Here is a 16827-nt window from a genome sequence, read left to right as displayed (position 1 = left end):
GAAAAACTGCAGTTCAAAATGAATCGTTCACATTATATATTAATTGTGACTTCAGTTTGTCTTGTGAACCAAATTAACCTCCAAATTTACCCGCATGTGCAGAAGAAGAGATGACGTCACAGAATGTAGTGTTTACGGAAGTAAATATGGTCACAGTGTCCATAGGCTTATCGTTTTATTATCTCATATCTTCAGAGGAGTGATGCGGGAGGTGTTTGAAATATTTTAGGGAAATTAAGCGAGGCTTTTCGATCTTATTTCATGCAGACGTCTACTAAGATGACTTCACGTCATTGCCGCGCATAGTAAATGAGCCGTCTGGGTGGCTGAATGACTATTATTAACACAAATGTCCTCTTGATGCTTCATGTTTCAAGTGGGACCCTAGTCTGAACCTCTCGATCTCGCACACTACTCAGGTTCTTTAACTGCCATAGAGGTGACATTCCACATCCCTATAGCTAGCTTCTGAAGCCAGAGATCGGCCAGCCAAGGTCCTAGCCTTCTCCTGTCCAGAAGTAGGGGACCCTAGTCTGAACCTCTCGATCTCACACACCACTTAGGTTCTTTCCCTGCCAAAGAGGTGACATTCCACGTCCCTAAAGCTGTAAGCTGTGTCTCAGGGTGTAGAGACGGTCGTTCAGTAACCAGAAGGTCGGCTATTGGATCCCCGCTCTCCCCAAGTCATGTGTCGTTGTGTCCTTGGGCAAGGCACTTCACACACATTGCCTCCAGTGTTACTCACACTGGTGAATGGAAGGTGTGAATGTTTGGTGGTGGTCGGAGGGGCCGTAGGCGCACACTGGCAGCCTTGCTTCCGTCAGTCTGCCGCAGGGCAGCTGTGGCTACTTAAGTAGCTTACCGCCACCACAGTGTGGATGTGTAAGTGCATGAATAATGTAACCGTTTCATTGTAAAGTGTCTTTGAGTATTATTATTATTATTATTATTATTATTAGACCTAGCTTCTGTAGCTAGAGATTGGACAGCGAATGTCCTAGCCTTCTGCTGCCGTCTAGCTTACAAAGCACCCAGCCCCCCATGGCACCTCCTACAGGTAGTGAGTCCATTGAAAGGGGGACCCACGTCGTCTTTCTGGACTGCGTCCCATGGGTGCAGGCATGGTCACCATGCGCTCGCCTTTGGGCCCCACCTTCAGGCTTGGTTCCTGGAGAAAATTGTATTTGTAGTATTCATCATCGGGGTTCTTTGCCTAGCCCCTCACCTAGAAGCTGTTTGCCCTTGGTGATCCTACCATAGCTCCTTGGATCGCTAGAACACACAAGACACCACGATAGTAAGCTCAAGTAAGAGAGATTGGATAATTTCTCTTGATATCCCTGATGGTCTTTCATGGCACACTACTGTGCAATGGCACCCTGGTTGGGAATCAGTGTTCTGCTATGCAATCTGGTACTAACTGACAGTGATTGCTACTCCATGAATACCACATAAAAGAATAGCCACAATTTCAAACAGTTCTCTTTGAACATATAGAAATTATTGTTTTTCAGCATGTCCATGGTAAGATTTTGAGGAATTACTGAACTATATTGTCTAAAGAAACTCATATGGGAAAATGCAGTGCTCTGCCTTGTCACATTCATTCAAATATTGTTCGGCATACTTTAATGATTTTTTTTCATGGCAACTAATTGTTGCAACAGCCACTTACTGACAATTAGTGATTGCTTCATTTGGACCACAGTTTTGTCTACCCTCTGCCCAAAATCATATCTAAATACACTTATATTGTATGTGGCATACACATTCATAGTTAAGCAATAATATGTGGTCTTGTTTCAGTACCTGGTGACTGAATGGTTGAATGAAAAGATACCTGGAGGGGAGAAAACACAACAAGAACTGCCTGTTGAGCGGCCACTTCGGATAACTACTGATCCAACGGTGCTGGCCACCACCCTCAACATGTTGCCAGGCCTTTCACACTCATCTGTTATCTGCACCACACCCAGACACTATGTTCGCTTCGGCTCCCCTTTTAATCCCGAGAGACGCCGGCCCCGTCCACTTCAGATGGACGGCACTTATGGCTGCTTTAAAAAGGTGAATCACAAATTGAGTTGTGTTAAAAACAAGTATGTTACAGTTTATTTAATGCGCGTGCGTGTGTGCGTGCGTGTGTATTTGCCATATAAGCATCAATACTATTAATGACTCACTTTCTTGTATCTTAATGCAGAGATGGATAAAGCAGGTGGAGGACGAGAGCTATTCAGCCAGTGTGGCTGATGGCACAGAGTCTACCTCCTCCCAGCAAAGCACCAGCAGCAGATCCACCCCCAATCCCTTCTCCAGTGGTAAACATTTTATAACAGTTTATTTTGAATTCCTCATACAATATTAGAACAATTTTGTGCTGTTTTTAAACTGTGTGTCTGAGACAAAATTATTTCCTCACATTTTTACCTGTGCTGTGTTCTTCAATAATAGAACTGAATGCACCTTTCAAGAAGCGCCATGCCAAGTATATGACAGAGACGATGCCACTATCCTCTGACCACCTCCTTCGCCCTATGTCACCCATCACGCCACCCCTTCCTGAGGACCCCCTACTTCCACTGCTTCACAACCCCTGTAGCTCTTTGTTATCGAATGGCCTTGCGTACTCACCAATGCCCTCACTGCCAGTCAGCCGCTGTAACACACCGCTGCAATTTGAAGTAAGAGTACACACAGAATCATACACACACACACAAACGAAATATCACACATTAACTCTTTCAGCGTGGAGCGCTATTCACCTTGTGGGCAAAATTTTAGTTTAAACGTTACCTTAGCAACCCACGCCCTATGAACATACATTACGCATGCATATTCAAATACACGACCTTGCATGCATCAAGTGAGAGATGTCAGACTGCAGATGCTGCAGAGCAGTGTCATACCTAACGCCAAATTCACCCTGACTGCGGAACGGACGCGTTGCCTTTTCCGTACGGCCGGCGCAAAAAATTACACAAGCCGGACGGGAAGTCGAACGTCGACATCAAGGTGGATCCGGTATATTTCAAAATAAAACCATTTGCGAACGCATTTTTGGGGGGAGGGAAGTTAGCTAACTACATAATATGAAAATGTATTAATCTGAAACTTAACAAACAGGTTGCAGTCTGTTTCATGTTTGAACAGCACTAAAATATAATATTAAGGCTTAATGTTCCATTAATATAACTTTCTTCCATGCTTAAAGTGTGAACCCTAGCCCTAAGTAAGATGTTGTGTTGAATATTTCCATCAAAAATGTATGTTTAAACATCGATTCGTCCGCATATTGAGTTGATTCGAAAACTGTGCACTGTAATATCGAGATATATTGCCGAATCGATTTTTTTAACACCCCTAGTCACAATATTGTAAAAAAAAGAAAAAAAAGAAAGAGCTAATACCAATAAAAAAAACACAATATTGTGCTTTTGTACATAACAGCATATAAACAACATACTCTCTAATAACATAATATTATACAATATTGAGGCACTTACTTGCTAATGTACGCACACATGGAGTTCCTCCTCATATTCACTCGGTTCACAAGCCTAGTACGTTCCCCTTCATCTGACAATTAGCATGGATTTTAAACATAGAATAGCCAAAACTGTCACAATGGGGTGGAGGACCCAAATGCAGGGATGCATGTAAGACTGAACACAATTTATTTAACAAAAACACAGGGGTACTGGGTAAAACTCTAAATAAACAAAACCAACAAAGTTCTGAAAAGACCAAAAATCAAAGTAACAACAAAACACAAGAGTGGTGGTGACAGCGACAATGATCCAACAAAGACTGAACTAAACGAGGAAACTAAATACAAGCCAACTGACGAGACAAGGAGAGACACCTGGACAAGACACAAGTGGCTGGGGGATATCACGATATTGCCATTTTCGTTACATCCCAATTGGATGTAGTTTTGGGATCAACCATACATATTTCTCCAGGTAAACTTAATTAATTAAAGTGTAAAACAAAGTGATGAGATAGATAGCCTAACACTTTAGTTGGAATGCAGAAAAATACTTCCTGAAGTCAACTGAAGCATACTGCTTGTTGGAAATGGCTTTATTCACATTTACATTTATCATATTATTATACTCTCCTGGATTTAGCACTATATGGGTGGGTTATATAAGATTAATATTTGGGTTGTGTGACACTGGCAAGATTCTAACAGCCTCCTATGTGTTTCTAGAATATATCATCCCCTGAGGCATCACCTGTTCACCGGCCAGAGTCCATCTCTCCTGAGGTATTTCCATTTGTCCAAATCACATTTCTGAAATGATCTTACAAAGCAACATTATTTTACAATATATTTTGTATGTTTTCAACACTTTTTTTCCTCTTCCTGCCTGTCCTACTGCTTGGCCGTTAGCCATGTCTTCAGACAGACTTGGACATCCCTCGGACCCAGTTCCCAGATCTGTCACTGTCCTCTAGCTTAGAGAGCCCTATGGCTGTGGTCTCAGATGACTTTTCCATTACTGGTGCTTCTTTGAGCAGTGATTGCCAAGACACATCGTCTGTTGGGATCAGTTCCGTCAAGCCAGTGTCAAGTTCAACCTCCGAGCGAACACTCCAAACTAGGGAACAGGCCATCAGGACAGAGTTCAATCTCATTTACACTTGCTCACCCCTCAATGCAAACTTGGGCAACACTGTGGCCGTTGAGCGACATGTTTCTCTAGCAGGAGGTTTATCGCCTGCAGAATCTTTACATAATTCTTTAAGCGGCCAGGGGCTGTTTGGGGATGTAGGGCCAGGCTGTATGTCACCCTACAATGATCTTCATTATGGTGGCAGCTACCCAGAGAGTAGCACATCTCCTCACGCCAACAACCCACCACAAAAAAAGAAGGCAAGTACACAACATATTCTGCCAATGCATTTTGTTTCAGTTTTTTTTTAGGCAAATGGGGTTTTGTAAAGTCGGTGAAAATCCGAGCTATAGGCTTAAAAAAAAAGTTGTGCATAAAGACACTGGCTTTTACCCTTCCTTCCCCCACCCACCCCTCTATTCCTTCAATCTCTCCTTTCGCCTCGATTCTCTTTGAATTTTTTTGCCAAGTCTTTCTTCCACTTTTCTTCCAAGGCAGAGGGCCAACCAGCATACCATTAGTCTGCTGACAGGGAAGCCAGATTACCAGGCTATAGCTGTAAGAAGTCAATACAAGACAGTACAAAATATGGTGAATATTTTCCTACAACTACATCTCTAAAAGTGTGCATGAAAATATATATATATTTTGGTCCATCTGCATAAAGCACCCACCCATGTCCAAACAACATGACCTTTGTCAAAACATTGAGTTTCTGACTCTAAAACCATGCATTCTAGTTCTGACAGAATATGTCTTAATAATTTTTAGAGCTCTTGATCAGCCCCTCTAATCAAATGTAGTATGACAGAAACAGTTTTCAGACAGTCGTCTTCAAATTGTATGGGTTTGTTGTACCATTTGAACCATCTAAAGTCGTCACTTTTATTTTGTGTTAGGCAAACAGTGCTCACATATCTATCTAGAATGGAATTTAAGATAAAATGACATTTAGTTTGTAGCTGTTCCTATTTACTATATTTTGCCCAAACATCCACTGTAGCTTTACTCAAATTGTAATAAAGGGGGCCAGGCACCTGCGCGTGTCAGCATTTCACGAATAAATAAAGCGATAGAAACAAAGCCAAAAATGGCTTCCCTCAGGTCCTTAAAAAGTCTTGAAAGGCGTTAAATCCATGAATCATTATCATTAAAACATCTTAAATCAATCTTTGAAAAATCTTGAAAAATTTTTATACATTATGAGTATGTTTTTCTGATTCTGAATAGTCTCAAGTCTGAAAAATTACATTGTTGAAAAAATAATTTACTGAATGTCTCACATTGGAATGTCTTGCAATTACGACAACAGGCCCAACAAAAACATTGATGTGGTTTTAGTCGGGACTCTTAAGCACAGATGTACATCACATATGCACTGTAGCACCTTTAGACAACATGGGACATTGAGAAAATTGTGATGTTGGGCTTCAATTTAATTTCAAATAGAATTTAAAAGTCTTGTATTTAACTTATCCTAAGCAATCGGTACCCTGCAAAAAGTTGTTCTGTGTTGTAACCGATGTTACTCACTGAGGATGACACACTCGTCTATGGAAGTATTCTAGCTTGCTAAAGATTTGAGTTTTCCCCTTTACCAAGTGGCAAGTGTTTCCTAAGCTCAAGGTCAAAGATGTAATAAAAGCATGTTCATATTAGTGCCCCAAATAGTGTTTTGCTGGCCAGTTAGCATGATTCAATTCCACCTACCAGCAAGCATCATCATTCTATAGGCAGTAGAATACATTTATTTGTCCAGCAATTTGAACCTGACCTGATATCTATATTATCTATATTATATTATTATATCTATATTCTGCTCTATCTCTGCTGCCAACTTTCTCTATAGACATCTGCACGTTGACGCCACGCATCCCTAAATGGGCGTTAGCATCGCCATCCTGGCAGGTTAGAAAACACAACCACTACTTTGAGTAAAGGGCAAAGGCCACACTTTTACTATGATAGGCAGCTGTTGTGGACCAGGTGTCACAACGAGAATGTGCAAAAGGATTGAGCATTCTCCAGGCTACCAAAAGAGGAAACAAATGCGGATCCTCCTCATAGTGCTAGATATCGCTTTTGTAGCCATCACTTCATATCATGTGGGTCAATTACTGAATCAGTTAGTCGTGTAAATGTCACTTGATTGTATAGTTATTAAATAAAGGCGAAAGATGTGGTTGGGTACTTTATACGGCAGCTGAACCAGCCAATGCTAATCAGCGTGAGGCTAGCTTCTTACCACATGCAAAGTGTAGGACAAATAATCAATTTTGTTTGTTTGTGCTGCTATCATTTAATAGATATTACACAGTTAGATTTAATAACTGACGATAAACAAGACTTTTTACGGCATAAATGATGGCGGTGGCGGCCGAATTAACAGATGCTACGTTGCTAACGTACTTAAATAACACTGCAAGACTTGTGTGAAACTGCTAATTTCAATGGCATTTTGACCACACATAAAGGGGAACTCAATCCAGATTGTACAAATTTGTAAAGCCTTTGTATGCACATTTGCAAGTACTCACCGGTGTAAGTGAGGGGGGAATTCGATGTAACAGCCATCACTGAGTTGAAAAAAAAGCACTCCTGCAGCTTCATAGGCAACGGTATTATTATCCAACCTGTCCACCTTGCGCATGTATGTCATGTCCTTTTCATCAAAGTATTTGTCAATACTCTTGGGCAAAAAGTTGACAGATAAACGCTAGTTTGATTCCTCCTTTTCATTGTAGCCCATTAACGTGGCGCCGTCACGTTCCTGCCAGAGGGGGCGTGTTCAGAAAATAGTCTCGTGACGTCCGGATCGCTATTAGTAATATTATCTCCTCATTATGACTTGTGTGACCAGTGATCAATCTGTGCCTCTTTTGTTTTCATGATAACAGGCATAAACTGCAGTGCATTCAAATGAAATGAAATAATTGATAGTTAATTTATCATCACTTGTTTTAATTAAGCTATTATTTTTAAAAATCTCAGTGGTTAAGTACAGTAAACATGAATTCTCCCATCTTCGGCATAACGCCGGCGCTGTTACATGCATAGATAGTGACTGTTTGCCATGCTACATTCCAACAGTTGTAGAAACCGATTCTCCTGTAGGCTACTGCAAAGCAGAGATTTTTCAGCTTTTCAGAAGAAGAAACTTTGATTAAAAACAATAGACCTACATGTAAATCAAAGTTTGAACTGCAATATAATGTATTTCTGTATCTGAAAGTATGTTTAAGATAGCTTAACAGTTGTGTCAAATGTAAAACCTGAAACTTCGGGAAATATTACAAATGACAGTATGAATCTACAACTACGTATTAGGAGTTTATAAAGTGGCAACTTTGCGAGAGAAAAAAATCTGAACCTTAAGAGGACTACACGTAGCGTAGCTGTAGTCTAATGTGAGGATTCGTTGGTGGTTAACGGGACACTGTTTATAAAATGAAAAAGCAGGATGGCGACGGATACATTCTTAATTTAAACTTTTCTCGTCATACATGGGAGCGAGAGCGACAACACTTCCTGGTCCCTATCAGCTGACAAACACTAACCAATTAGAAGCTAGCATACTTAAGGCAAAAGCAAGTGACGGAGAGCAATGGATTTGAAACATCAACTTAGCTACTTGTACAAAAAAATACCAAAACGTATGAATGTGTAAATAATTCTGGAAACAAAAATTTACAAGTATACATTTTAACAAATTAACTTAAATGCTTGATCCTCAGGGTGTGGACCTTTGCAAAGCGAGGCGTCATTGTCGCTGGCTGTACCCAACGCTTCAAAGAGTGAATGCTTAACATGATATGGTTAAAGCCATTACTATCTCCTTGTTTGAACACTTGCCCAAAAAGTATTGGCACAAACATTCGAGTAGTACGCTATGTGTATTTCTCGTAGGTTTCAGAGTTTATTTCTCTCAAATTTGCCACTTTATAAAGTGGCAAATTTGCAAGTTTTTTTCTCAAGAGTATTGCCCCCGCCCTCTAAAAAATATATATTTACAGTGGCCCTAGTACGCCGTCGTCTGGCCTTTGTGACAAATGCAAAATATTGCATTGACAGCTGGGAAATAGGAGTGTATAAGCAGTTGGGAAAATGGATGGATGGGAGGATATATTTATTCTTATCAAATTCTAACCCTATAGTCCTAAAATGGAGGTTGTTGCGGTCCTATTTGTCACTAACCGCGTGGTCATCATTTCTCTGCCATGTCCCTTTCTGTGTCATAAAAAATATGTAGAGGACTGCTCTCATTTTCATTGCGTTGTTTTATTTATTATTTGTGTGTGCTTGAAAATGTTGTCTTTTCAGTGTCGTTGCATCGTGGTGTGATACATTTCAATTGCCTGTTTTTCATCAAAGCATTCATTCAGAACAGTTATTTTGAATATGAATTTCCTACACTGATGACATTGTGAAATCAAAATGCCATTGTTTTGTGTTGTATTCAATATGAAAAACTCAAGCTCAAGCTCCAGGTGAGTTTTGTGTAAAGAGGAGCATGCGGTCCTTACTTCCTCAAATCAACTGGCCAGCGCCAATTTGAATGACACAGCATTTTTGCTTGAAGTGTGCTTGATATCATTTCTCCCACTCAGGTGTCGTTGCTGGAGTATCGTAAGAGGAAGCAAATTAGCAGCCATGACACCGAGCCATCTAGCTGCAGTTCGTCTGTGGGTAGCACCCCGACTCGACCTGGCTTTCACCACCTCCCGGAAAGCCAACATCCCCATTACTTGATGCATCCCCTGGCTTCCCCACACAACTGCACGCCTTCAACTGGACACATCAGTTCCGTCCCTCAGATAGAGGCAGTCAGTCCTCCAGACCACCAAGGCTCATCTGTGCAGGCAAAACATCCAGATAGGAATACACAGTGGTAAGTGCAATCAATTAGTAATCATTACATTAAGTCATTTGCTCCCAAAAACGTATGTATAAGTTTTTTTTTTTTTGGGGGGGGGGGAGTTAATGCTAGCGTATATAGATATGAAGAGGTCGCTTAAAGGAAAGGTAGTTATTTAAAAAAATAATGGCCAGCAGGTAGCCGCAGAGTATAAGAGATCAACCAGGGCCATGTTGCAACAAGTTCTTTTTGTCAGAGTTTTCAACAGGTTTGTGAATGTTTTTTTTTTTCTTAAGGAGAGCTCAGTATTGTTCATTCGATTTGACATCATCATTGCTCTCCTTTAAAAAAAAATAAATAATAATAAATTAAAAAAAAGTTTTTTTTTTCTTTTTTAATTTTTTTTTAAAATATATATACATATATATATATATATATATATACACACACATATTTTTTTGTATGTGGGTGAGCGTGTGCGTGTGTGTGCGTGCGTGTGTGCATTCATCAGTTCACCTAAAGCCCATTAAAAAAAAATCCCATACTAATAATATAATATAATAATAAATTGCCAAATGCAGAAACATCAATGTAAGTTATCACGATATAGTGGCTCTCGCTAACAGACAGAATTAAGTAACCAGAATTAGGTTAAAAAATTCTATATACGTAGACCATGTTTCTATAAATTTTGATATTTGGTTTTTATTTGAGGCAGATATTTTTTCCATTAAAATGTGATTTATGAGGAGGTTAGACCATTGGTCGATATTCAGAGTTTGTTTATTTTTCCAGTTAACAAGAATTGTTTTTTTAGCGATAGTAAGGGCTACAAGTGTAGATTGAAATTGTTTATTCGGTAAGTCAGTTGTTGTTCGGTCACCTAGCAAACACAAGTTTGGAGATAAAGGTATCCTACAGTCCAAAATAGCGGAAAGTTTTTCTAAGACTTAAGTCCAGAAGTACATAACCGGAATACATAACCATAAAGCATGAACTTAAGTGTCTGTAGTGTTTTGTAAACATTGGAGACAAATGTCGGAGTCTGAGAGTCCCATTTTCTTCATCATATATTAAGTAATGTATGTTCTATGAATAATTTTATATTGGATAAGTTGTAAATTTGTGTGTTTTGTCATTTTAAATGCGTTTTCACAAACTTGAATCCAAAAGTCAGATTCCGGTGCTATAGACAAGTCTGTCTCCCATTTCGAGATGGGTAAAGACATTTTATCAGTATATGAAAGTAACTTATATATTTTTGAAAGTTTTTTTGTTGTTGTCGGAGAAAGCTTGTTAATATCTTTAGCTAAAACAGACGGTTGGAGCGTACCCCGAAGTGTTGGAATTTTTTTCTTTATCATATTTTTAACTTGTAGATAATGTAAAAAATTTCCGTTTTTTACATTGTATTTTTGGAGCAAGGATGTATATGATATAAACATATTATCTGAGAAGAGATGGTGGAGATGTGTAATTCCTTTCTGCTCCCACACACCTAAATAAAGCGGTTGGTTGTTAAGTTGAAAGTCGGGGTTATGCCATAGGGGAGAAAGCCCACAGGGCTCCACTTGGGCTTTTGTCAATTCTAGTGCCTTCCACCAGGCAGTCAGGGTGGCGGAAATCATTGGGTTTTTAAAACAATTATGTCGCTTAATCGATGTTGTAATAAAGAGTAAATCTCGAAGTCTGAGGTTATTACAATCCCTCTGTTCTAGTTCCAGCCAACAGTTAGTGTCTCTGTTGGGTTGTGCCCATAGAACGATATATTGTAGCTGGTTAGCTATATAGTAGTACATAAAATTTGGTGCCTCTAGACGACCTTTGGATTTACTTTTCTGAAGAGTAGATAGACTAATCTTTGCTTTTTTTTTATTCCAGTAAAATTTTGTAACGGCTGAGTCCAACAACTGGAACCATTTAGCCGTAGGTTTAAATGGAATCATTGAGAAAAAATAGTTTATTTTGGGTAAAACTTTCATTTTAATGGTGGCTATTCGTCCTATTAGAGAAATAGGAAGATTATTCCAGCGCTCTAAGTCACGATAAATGTTATCCAGAAGTGGAGAAAAGTTTAAATGAATTAAATCAGTTAATTTAGGTGAGATTTTTATTTTAGGTGAGATTTTTATCAGGTTTGTGAATGCTGATGAAACTTTGATATATTCTAATACTAAATGCTGCAAAACGGAAACCGATACAAATATCCTTTTTTTCCTGATGAAAGTAAAAACTAATCTTTCTTTTGGTAGGTTCCATGTTTTTATAGCAATAGAACACAATATTCTGTGGGCCTTGCAAAATCAGTCAAAATCCAGTAAAACAGCCAGGAGTGAAGGGGGTTGCTTCAGTGAAAATGGCTGGGAGTGAATGAATTAAATAGTTATAAAACCTCTGATCAAGATTGACTTTGCTCTTTTCCCTACATTAGGATGGTCCCCACCAGTGTAGAACGTCTACGGGAAGGTCAAGGGGCATTGGAACGAGTGTTGAGAAGCATGAAGATGGAGCAAATGCTTAAGAGGAGCAATAGTTCTACAGTAAAAGAATCTGGTATGAAGAGATTAAATTAATCGAGATTAATCGACAAATAATTGATTTTCAAATTAATCGACAACTACTTAAATAATCGAGTAATCGTTTCAATTCAAAATGGTTCAAATCCTTTGAATATCGATTATTCAATAAATTAATCGACTAATTTCCTTTTTTCCCTGATTACTGTGTATTAACCAGTGATTGATGTTTATTTCGTTATTCATATTCAAATAGTGATTTAAAAAGGGGGGGAATTGCTGTTGTACTACTCGATGGATTTGATAATCGATTACTTGTTGATTAATCGATTAATTTTGACAGCTCTAATAAACAGTAACAGGGGGGAAATTGAATACGATTAGTTGATTAATTGAATCAATAATCGGTAGATTAATTGATTCTATAAATATTCCATAGTGACAGCACTGGATGAAAGTCAAAAATGGGATTATTTGAAAATTATTATAAAAATTATTTAAAAATGGGAAAATTTCAAAACATTAGTTAAAATGCATGTTAACACGGTTTGATATGATGAGATCAGAAATAAATGTGCATCATTTTCCGCCTCTGTGAGATGCAGTACAGTTGAATGCTAAGACATTTGTCCAAAGATACTAGTGGTGCAATTGCCTTCACACAGCCGTGAGACATAGTCTCTCCAGTGTTTCCTGGGTTGTCCCCGGGGCCTCCTTCCGGTGAGACATGCCCGGAACACTTCTCCAGGGAGACAACCGAACCAGATGGCCGAGCCACCTCAGCTGGCTCCGCTCATCGCGGAGGAGTAGCGGCTTGACTCTGAATTACTCCCGGATGATCCAGCTTCTCACCCTATCTCGAAGGGAGAGCCCACAACTCGTAACCATAAGTGAGGGTAGGAACGTAGATCGACGGGTAAATGGAGAGCTTTTCCTTTTTGTCACAGCTCCTCCTTCACCACAACAGACTGTAACAGAGTCTTCTATTTCATAACTCATTTAGTCAAAAACGAGCAATTGTACGGGGAACAGGGCCCGTCTGACTGTACCTCCAAATGACATTCACGTTATGTGCATCGATGATGCAGGCATCTTGGAGCTGCAACAACTCATGTGAAGTGCACACTGACACTTCATACGTACGTCGCAGTAATATGTATCAATTGGGCAGAGATATTCTGACTCTGGGCTCTGGGTTCTTTTCCTTGGTCGGTTTTGAGGGGAATGGTGAGAAAATGAGTGGACAGCACCAACACTGGACTACATTAAACCAAACTGCTTTTACTTACTTAACTTATACATTGTTATTCCCCACATTTGACAGTTTTTTAAAAAAAACAGTGTTCTTCTTGTCCCCCCATGGTTTTGGATGCAGACCAGTATGACATGCAGTCAGTGATCATTCCTTCGCCAATGAAGAGTCCACCACACAGATACAGTCCATCTATGTATTCATATCAGGTATGTCAAAATCATTTGCATTCACATATACTCGCACCACCTTTACACCAATATCATCCACGAGTATAGTATATATAGTTTAGTATAGCCCTATCAACATCTTTAAACGAGTGTTATTGCTGCCTATTAGTAAAGATAGACCCATATGTTTTTTCAGGGCCAATACCGACGGCGATTATTAGTTGTCAAGGAGGCCGATAGCTGATATTAATTTGCATAAGTATGCATACCACCTTGTCCTGGTCTCTGCAACCTCAACCTGCGGCTCTGGAGCCAAGTGTGGCTCTTTAATCCCTTTCCTGTGGCTCCATGTGGAACTCTAAAAAACTTTTTGTAGAAATTAATATTTTTTGTACATATTTATTTTTATTTTTCATTAAATATTTTTTTAATTGATTTATATATAAAAATTTAATATTCAAAAATTCAGAGTCCAAATTTATGAGTTGTCAGAAAAAGAGACATACAATACTGAATAAAAATAAATAAAATAAAATAAAAATGTCCAAAAAGGAAGTGGAAAAGCAGAAAACTACCATAAAATGTCCATGAAATTGACAAAAATAGCAGAAATGAAAATGTGAAAAGTAGCTATAAAATGTTGAAAAACTAAAGAAATCCCGAAAATTACCATAAAGTCTGAATTAAAAAAAGAAAACATTTGAAAAAGGTAACTATAAAATGTCCAAAGACAAAATTCTGAAAATTCTAAGTTGCCAAGGACGCGTATAACGATATTTGAAGTCGATATTCATTTTCGGGAAAAAGGGGAAAAAATGGCATCAAATATTTTTATAATACAAATGCCAATCTTGACTTTCTGTAATGTCTTAATGCATGTTTATTGAACAATTTTCTGACTTTTCCAAATGTATACATATTTTTTAATCAGACAATAGAATTATTTTAAATTTAAAATTTCTAAAAAATATATATATATTTCAGGGTTCTCTGAAGGTTATCAGTAAGTTTTAAAAAGTTAAATGTAAACTTAAACAAGTAAATACCATAGGTCTCTAATTTTCAACAGTAAATATTTTTTTCTAAAATTTAAAAATACCTGAAATCTTTAACTTTCACATTTTTATGTTTTAATGTCAAACAAAAACAAATGATTAATGTTCCCAGGGTTTAGCAGCATCTCTTATAAAGTTAACTGGAATTTTAAATAAATAGTTTTGAGATTAAAACAGTTTTAGATTGATCTATTATCGGCCGTCAGATTTTAATTTTTTTTAAAGGTGAAAACCAATATTCGTCAAAATACCTGGTATCGGCGCGAATACTGGCCGATTATCTGCGCCGATAATACCTACCTATTAGTGAATGTTTGTCCTTGTGTCAAGTCATCAGATGTCCAACTGCAGACGGACAGTCCCTCATTGCTTCAGCAAACTCCCAACTCTCCATTTGGAAGTTGCTACAGCCCCGCATCAGGCAAGAGCTACTTCTACTCGTCCTCCTCCCACACAGGCCCACCTCAGGACCGGCTTCCATCCTCCTATCCTGCGCATCCCTCAGCAACCTCATCAGACTCCAAGCTGTCAGGAGAGTTGCTCCATCTGCAGAACAGCGACAGTGACGTGGACGGACCCCTCAGTTGCAGCAGCCACCTAAAACGGGGCCATTTGAACAGGAACAGCCTGGCGGGGTCCCCGTGGGCTCACGGGCCGACTAACACAGACACGAGCTCCACAGCAAACAGGGGGAATCAACAGCAGGTTTCTCGAAACCTCAAGTCGGGCAGCCCGAGGTCACGGCTGCTGTCTGCCTCTGGACCAACAAACTATTCACAGCGAGGGACGAGCCTCAGTCAGTTCCAGCACTCGCCACTGCAGGGCCCGGGCGTACAGACACAGTCGGGAAGCTTTTAGGACTTTGTATGTACAAGCCTGTGCAAATCTGTTCGGGCCCAGTGGTGCTATGAGGCACAGGTACTTTGGCGAGGAGAACTGTAGAGGGAGCAAGAACTCATTTACAAATTTAAAAACAGTTTTGTTATTCATCTTTTCATTTGTGTTCCAACAACAAAAACACCACATTCTGCACGAAGCCAGTTGACTTTTGACATAATCTTGGAGTCTTGAAAATACTAAATAATCTAACTTGAAATTGTCCCCAGTGTTTTCTTGTGCTAGATTTGGCAAATGAAAAATTCACAAACTTCCACACAAATGTCTGTACAAAATGATTAAAGACACACATGTCATTGTACCCTGGTCGGTTGATTACTTGAGAGGCTAGCATAACAGAAAGAGTTGTTTTCATTTGTTTTCATTTTTGTCAATGTGAATCTATTTGGCAAAAGGCTGCATCTCTGCAGCAGTACTCACGTTTTGGTATGGAAAAAGTAGAATGACACGTGACGTGACACTGACAGGAATAGGATCCTTAGATATAGAAGTGGTAAATCCAGGTCCAGAATTTGGCTTTTGCCCCTGATGCTAGCTCCCTAGCAGGTAAATGAGCACCATGGGAGCTAGCTCCCGAATTAGCTAGGGGGCTAAAGCCAAACTGTTGCCGAGTTTTTACTTTCTGGACTTGGATTGGCCACCTCTGCTTAAATAGGGTCATTTTTGTATTACCATCTTCTGTTTTGATGGCCTAGCAAAACATGAAAATACTTACTTTCTTTTTTTCCCCCCTCCATGCTTTCCCACCTTTAATGCCATTTTGTGAGTTGACTTGGGACTTTCACTGTAGACATTCGGTGTTGTACTTGAGCCAGCTTCTGATTTATGATGCTGCAACCGCCCCCAATCAATTTGGAATTGAACTATGCTCCTCATATGACATTATTCATCCTGTAATTGGATCTGTTAACATCAGTTTTTTTTCAAAGGACATTTTTCATATATTGTGGCGGATTACAGAAACAATACATGTGGGCTTTGATTGTTTTTGTGCTACAGGATTTCGTTAAATAAACAAACACACATTCCCGTTTGCCAGATAAACCTGAATATAATATATTTAGGCATATCTTTACAAAAAAAAAAAAAAAAGTTGGTAGTGATGTATGTGTAGCTATTTTTCTGACCAAACTTTGCATTCCGTGCTGACTGACGCCAGGGAGAGTATTTGTGACGGTGTTTGGAAGATTGTTAAAACTACATTTATTTTTGAAAAATGCTGCTACGTTCTCCTGTGAGAGCTGCTTCCCTTTCTGTAGAATGCTGTATTTTAATACTGTTTTCCAAAAATGGACTTTGGAAGAGTTGTACTACCACGATGGAATCTCAAATGTCCCTAATAGCCCAACTGCAGAAAGTGTCACCCGATCTCATCTGTCACCAGTGACTCACAGTTTGTTATACACGCGATAACTACTGCATTTGTGTGGAATACCGCAAAATGGAGGCCGCAGGATCCC

The 16827-nt window shown here is 39.2% G+C and overlaps 1 protein-coding gene across 12 annotated transcripts in view; it reads left to right on the top strand.

The window, feature by feature from the left end:
- setd5 (SET domain containing 5) overlaps positions 1–16827 on the top strand; it is a 75254-nt gene that overhangs the window by 57930 nt on the left and 497 nt on the right. For 9 of the 12 annotated variants that reach the window (XM_077572569.1, XM_077572568.1, XM_077572567.1 and 6 more), the window contains 10 exons: positions 1807–2067; positions 2204–2321; positions 2455–2684; positions 4217–4273; positions 4400–4882; positions 5121–5213; positions 9230–9510; positions 11909–12030; positions 13369–13454; positions 14801–16827. The exon at positions 14801–16827 is cut by the window's right edge and continues 497 nt beyond it. In XM_077572569.1, coding sequence (XP_077428695.1) covers positions 1807–2067; positions 2204–2321; positions 2455–2684; positions 4217–4273; positions 4400–4882; positions 5121–5213; positions 9230–9510; positions 11909–12030; positions 13369–13454; positions 14801–15328 — 2259 coding nt within the window. In that variant the 3' untranslated portion in view covers positions 15329–16827. The other 3 variants (XM_077572570.1, XM_077572565.1, XM_077572571.1) reach the window with 3 other exon arrangements.

The sequence above is a fragment of the Vanacampus margaritifer genome, chromosome 8 (genome assembly GCF_051991255.1).
Source record: "Vanacampus margaritifer isolate UIUO_Vmar chromosome 8, RoL_Vmar_1.0, whole genome shotgun sequence".
NCBI lineage: Eukaryota > Metazoa > Chordata > Actinopteri > Syngnathiformes > Syngnathidae > Vanacampus > Vanacampus margaritifer.
The sequence above is the reverse complement of the archived record's forward strand: the minus strand, read 5'-3'. Positions and strand labels throughout refer to the sequence as shown.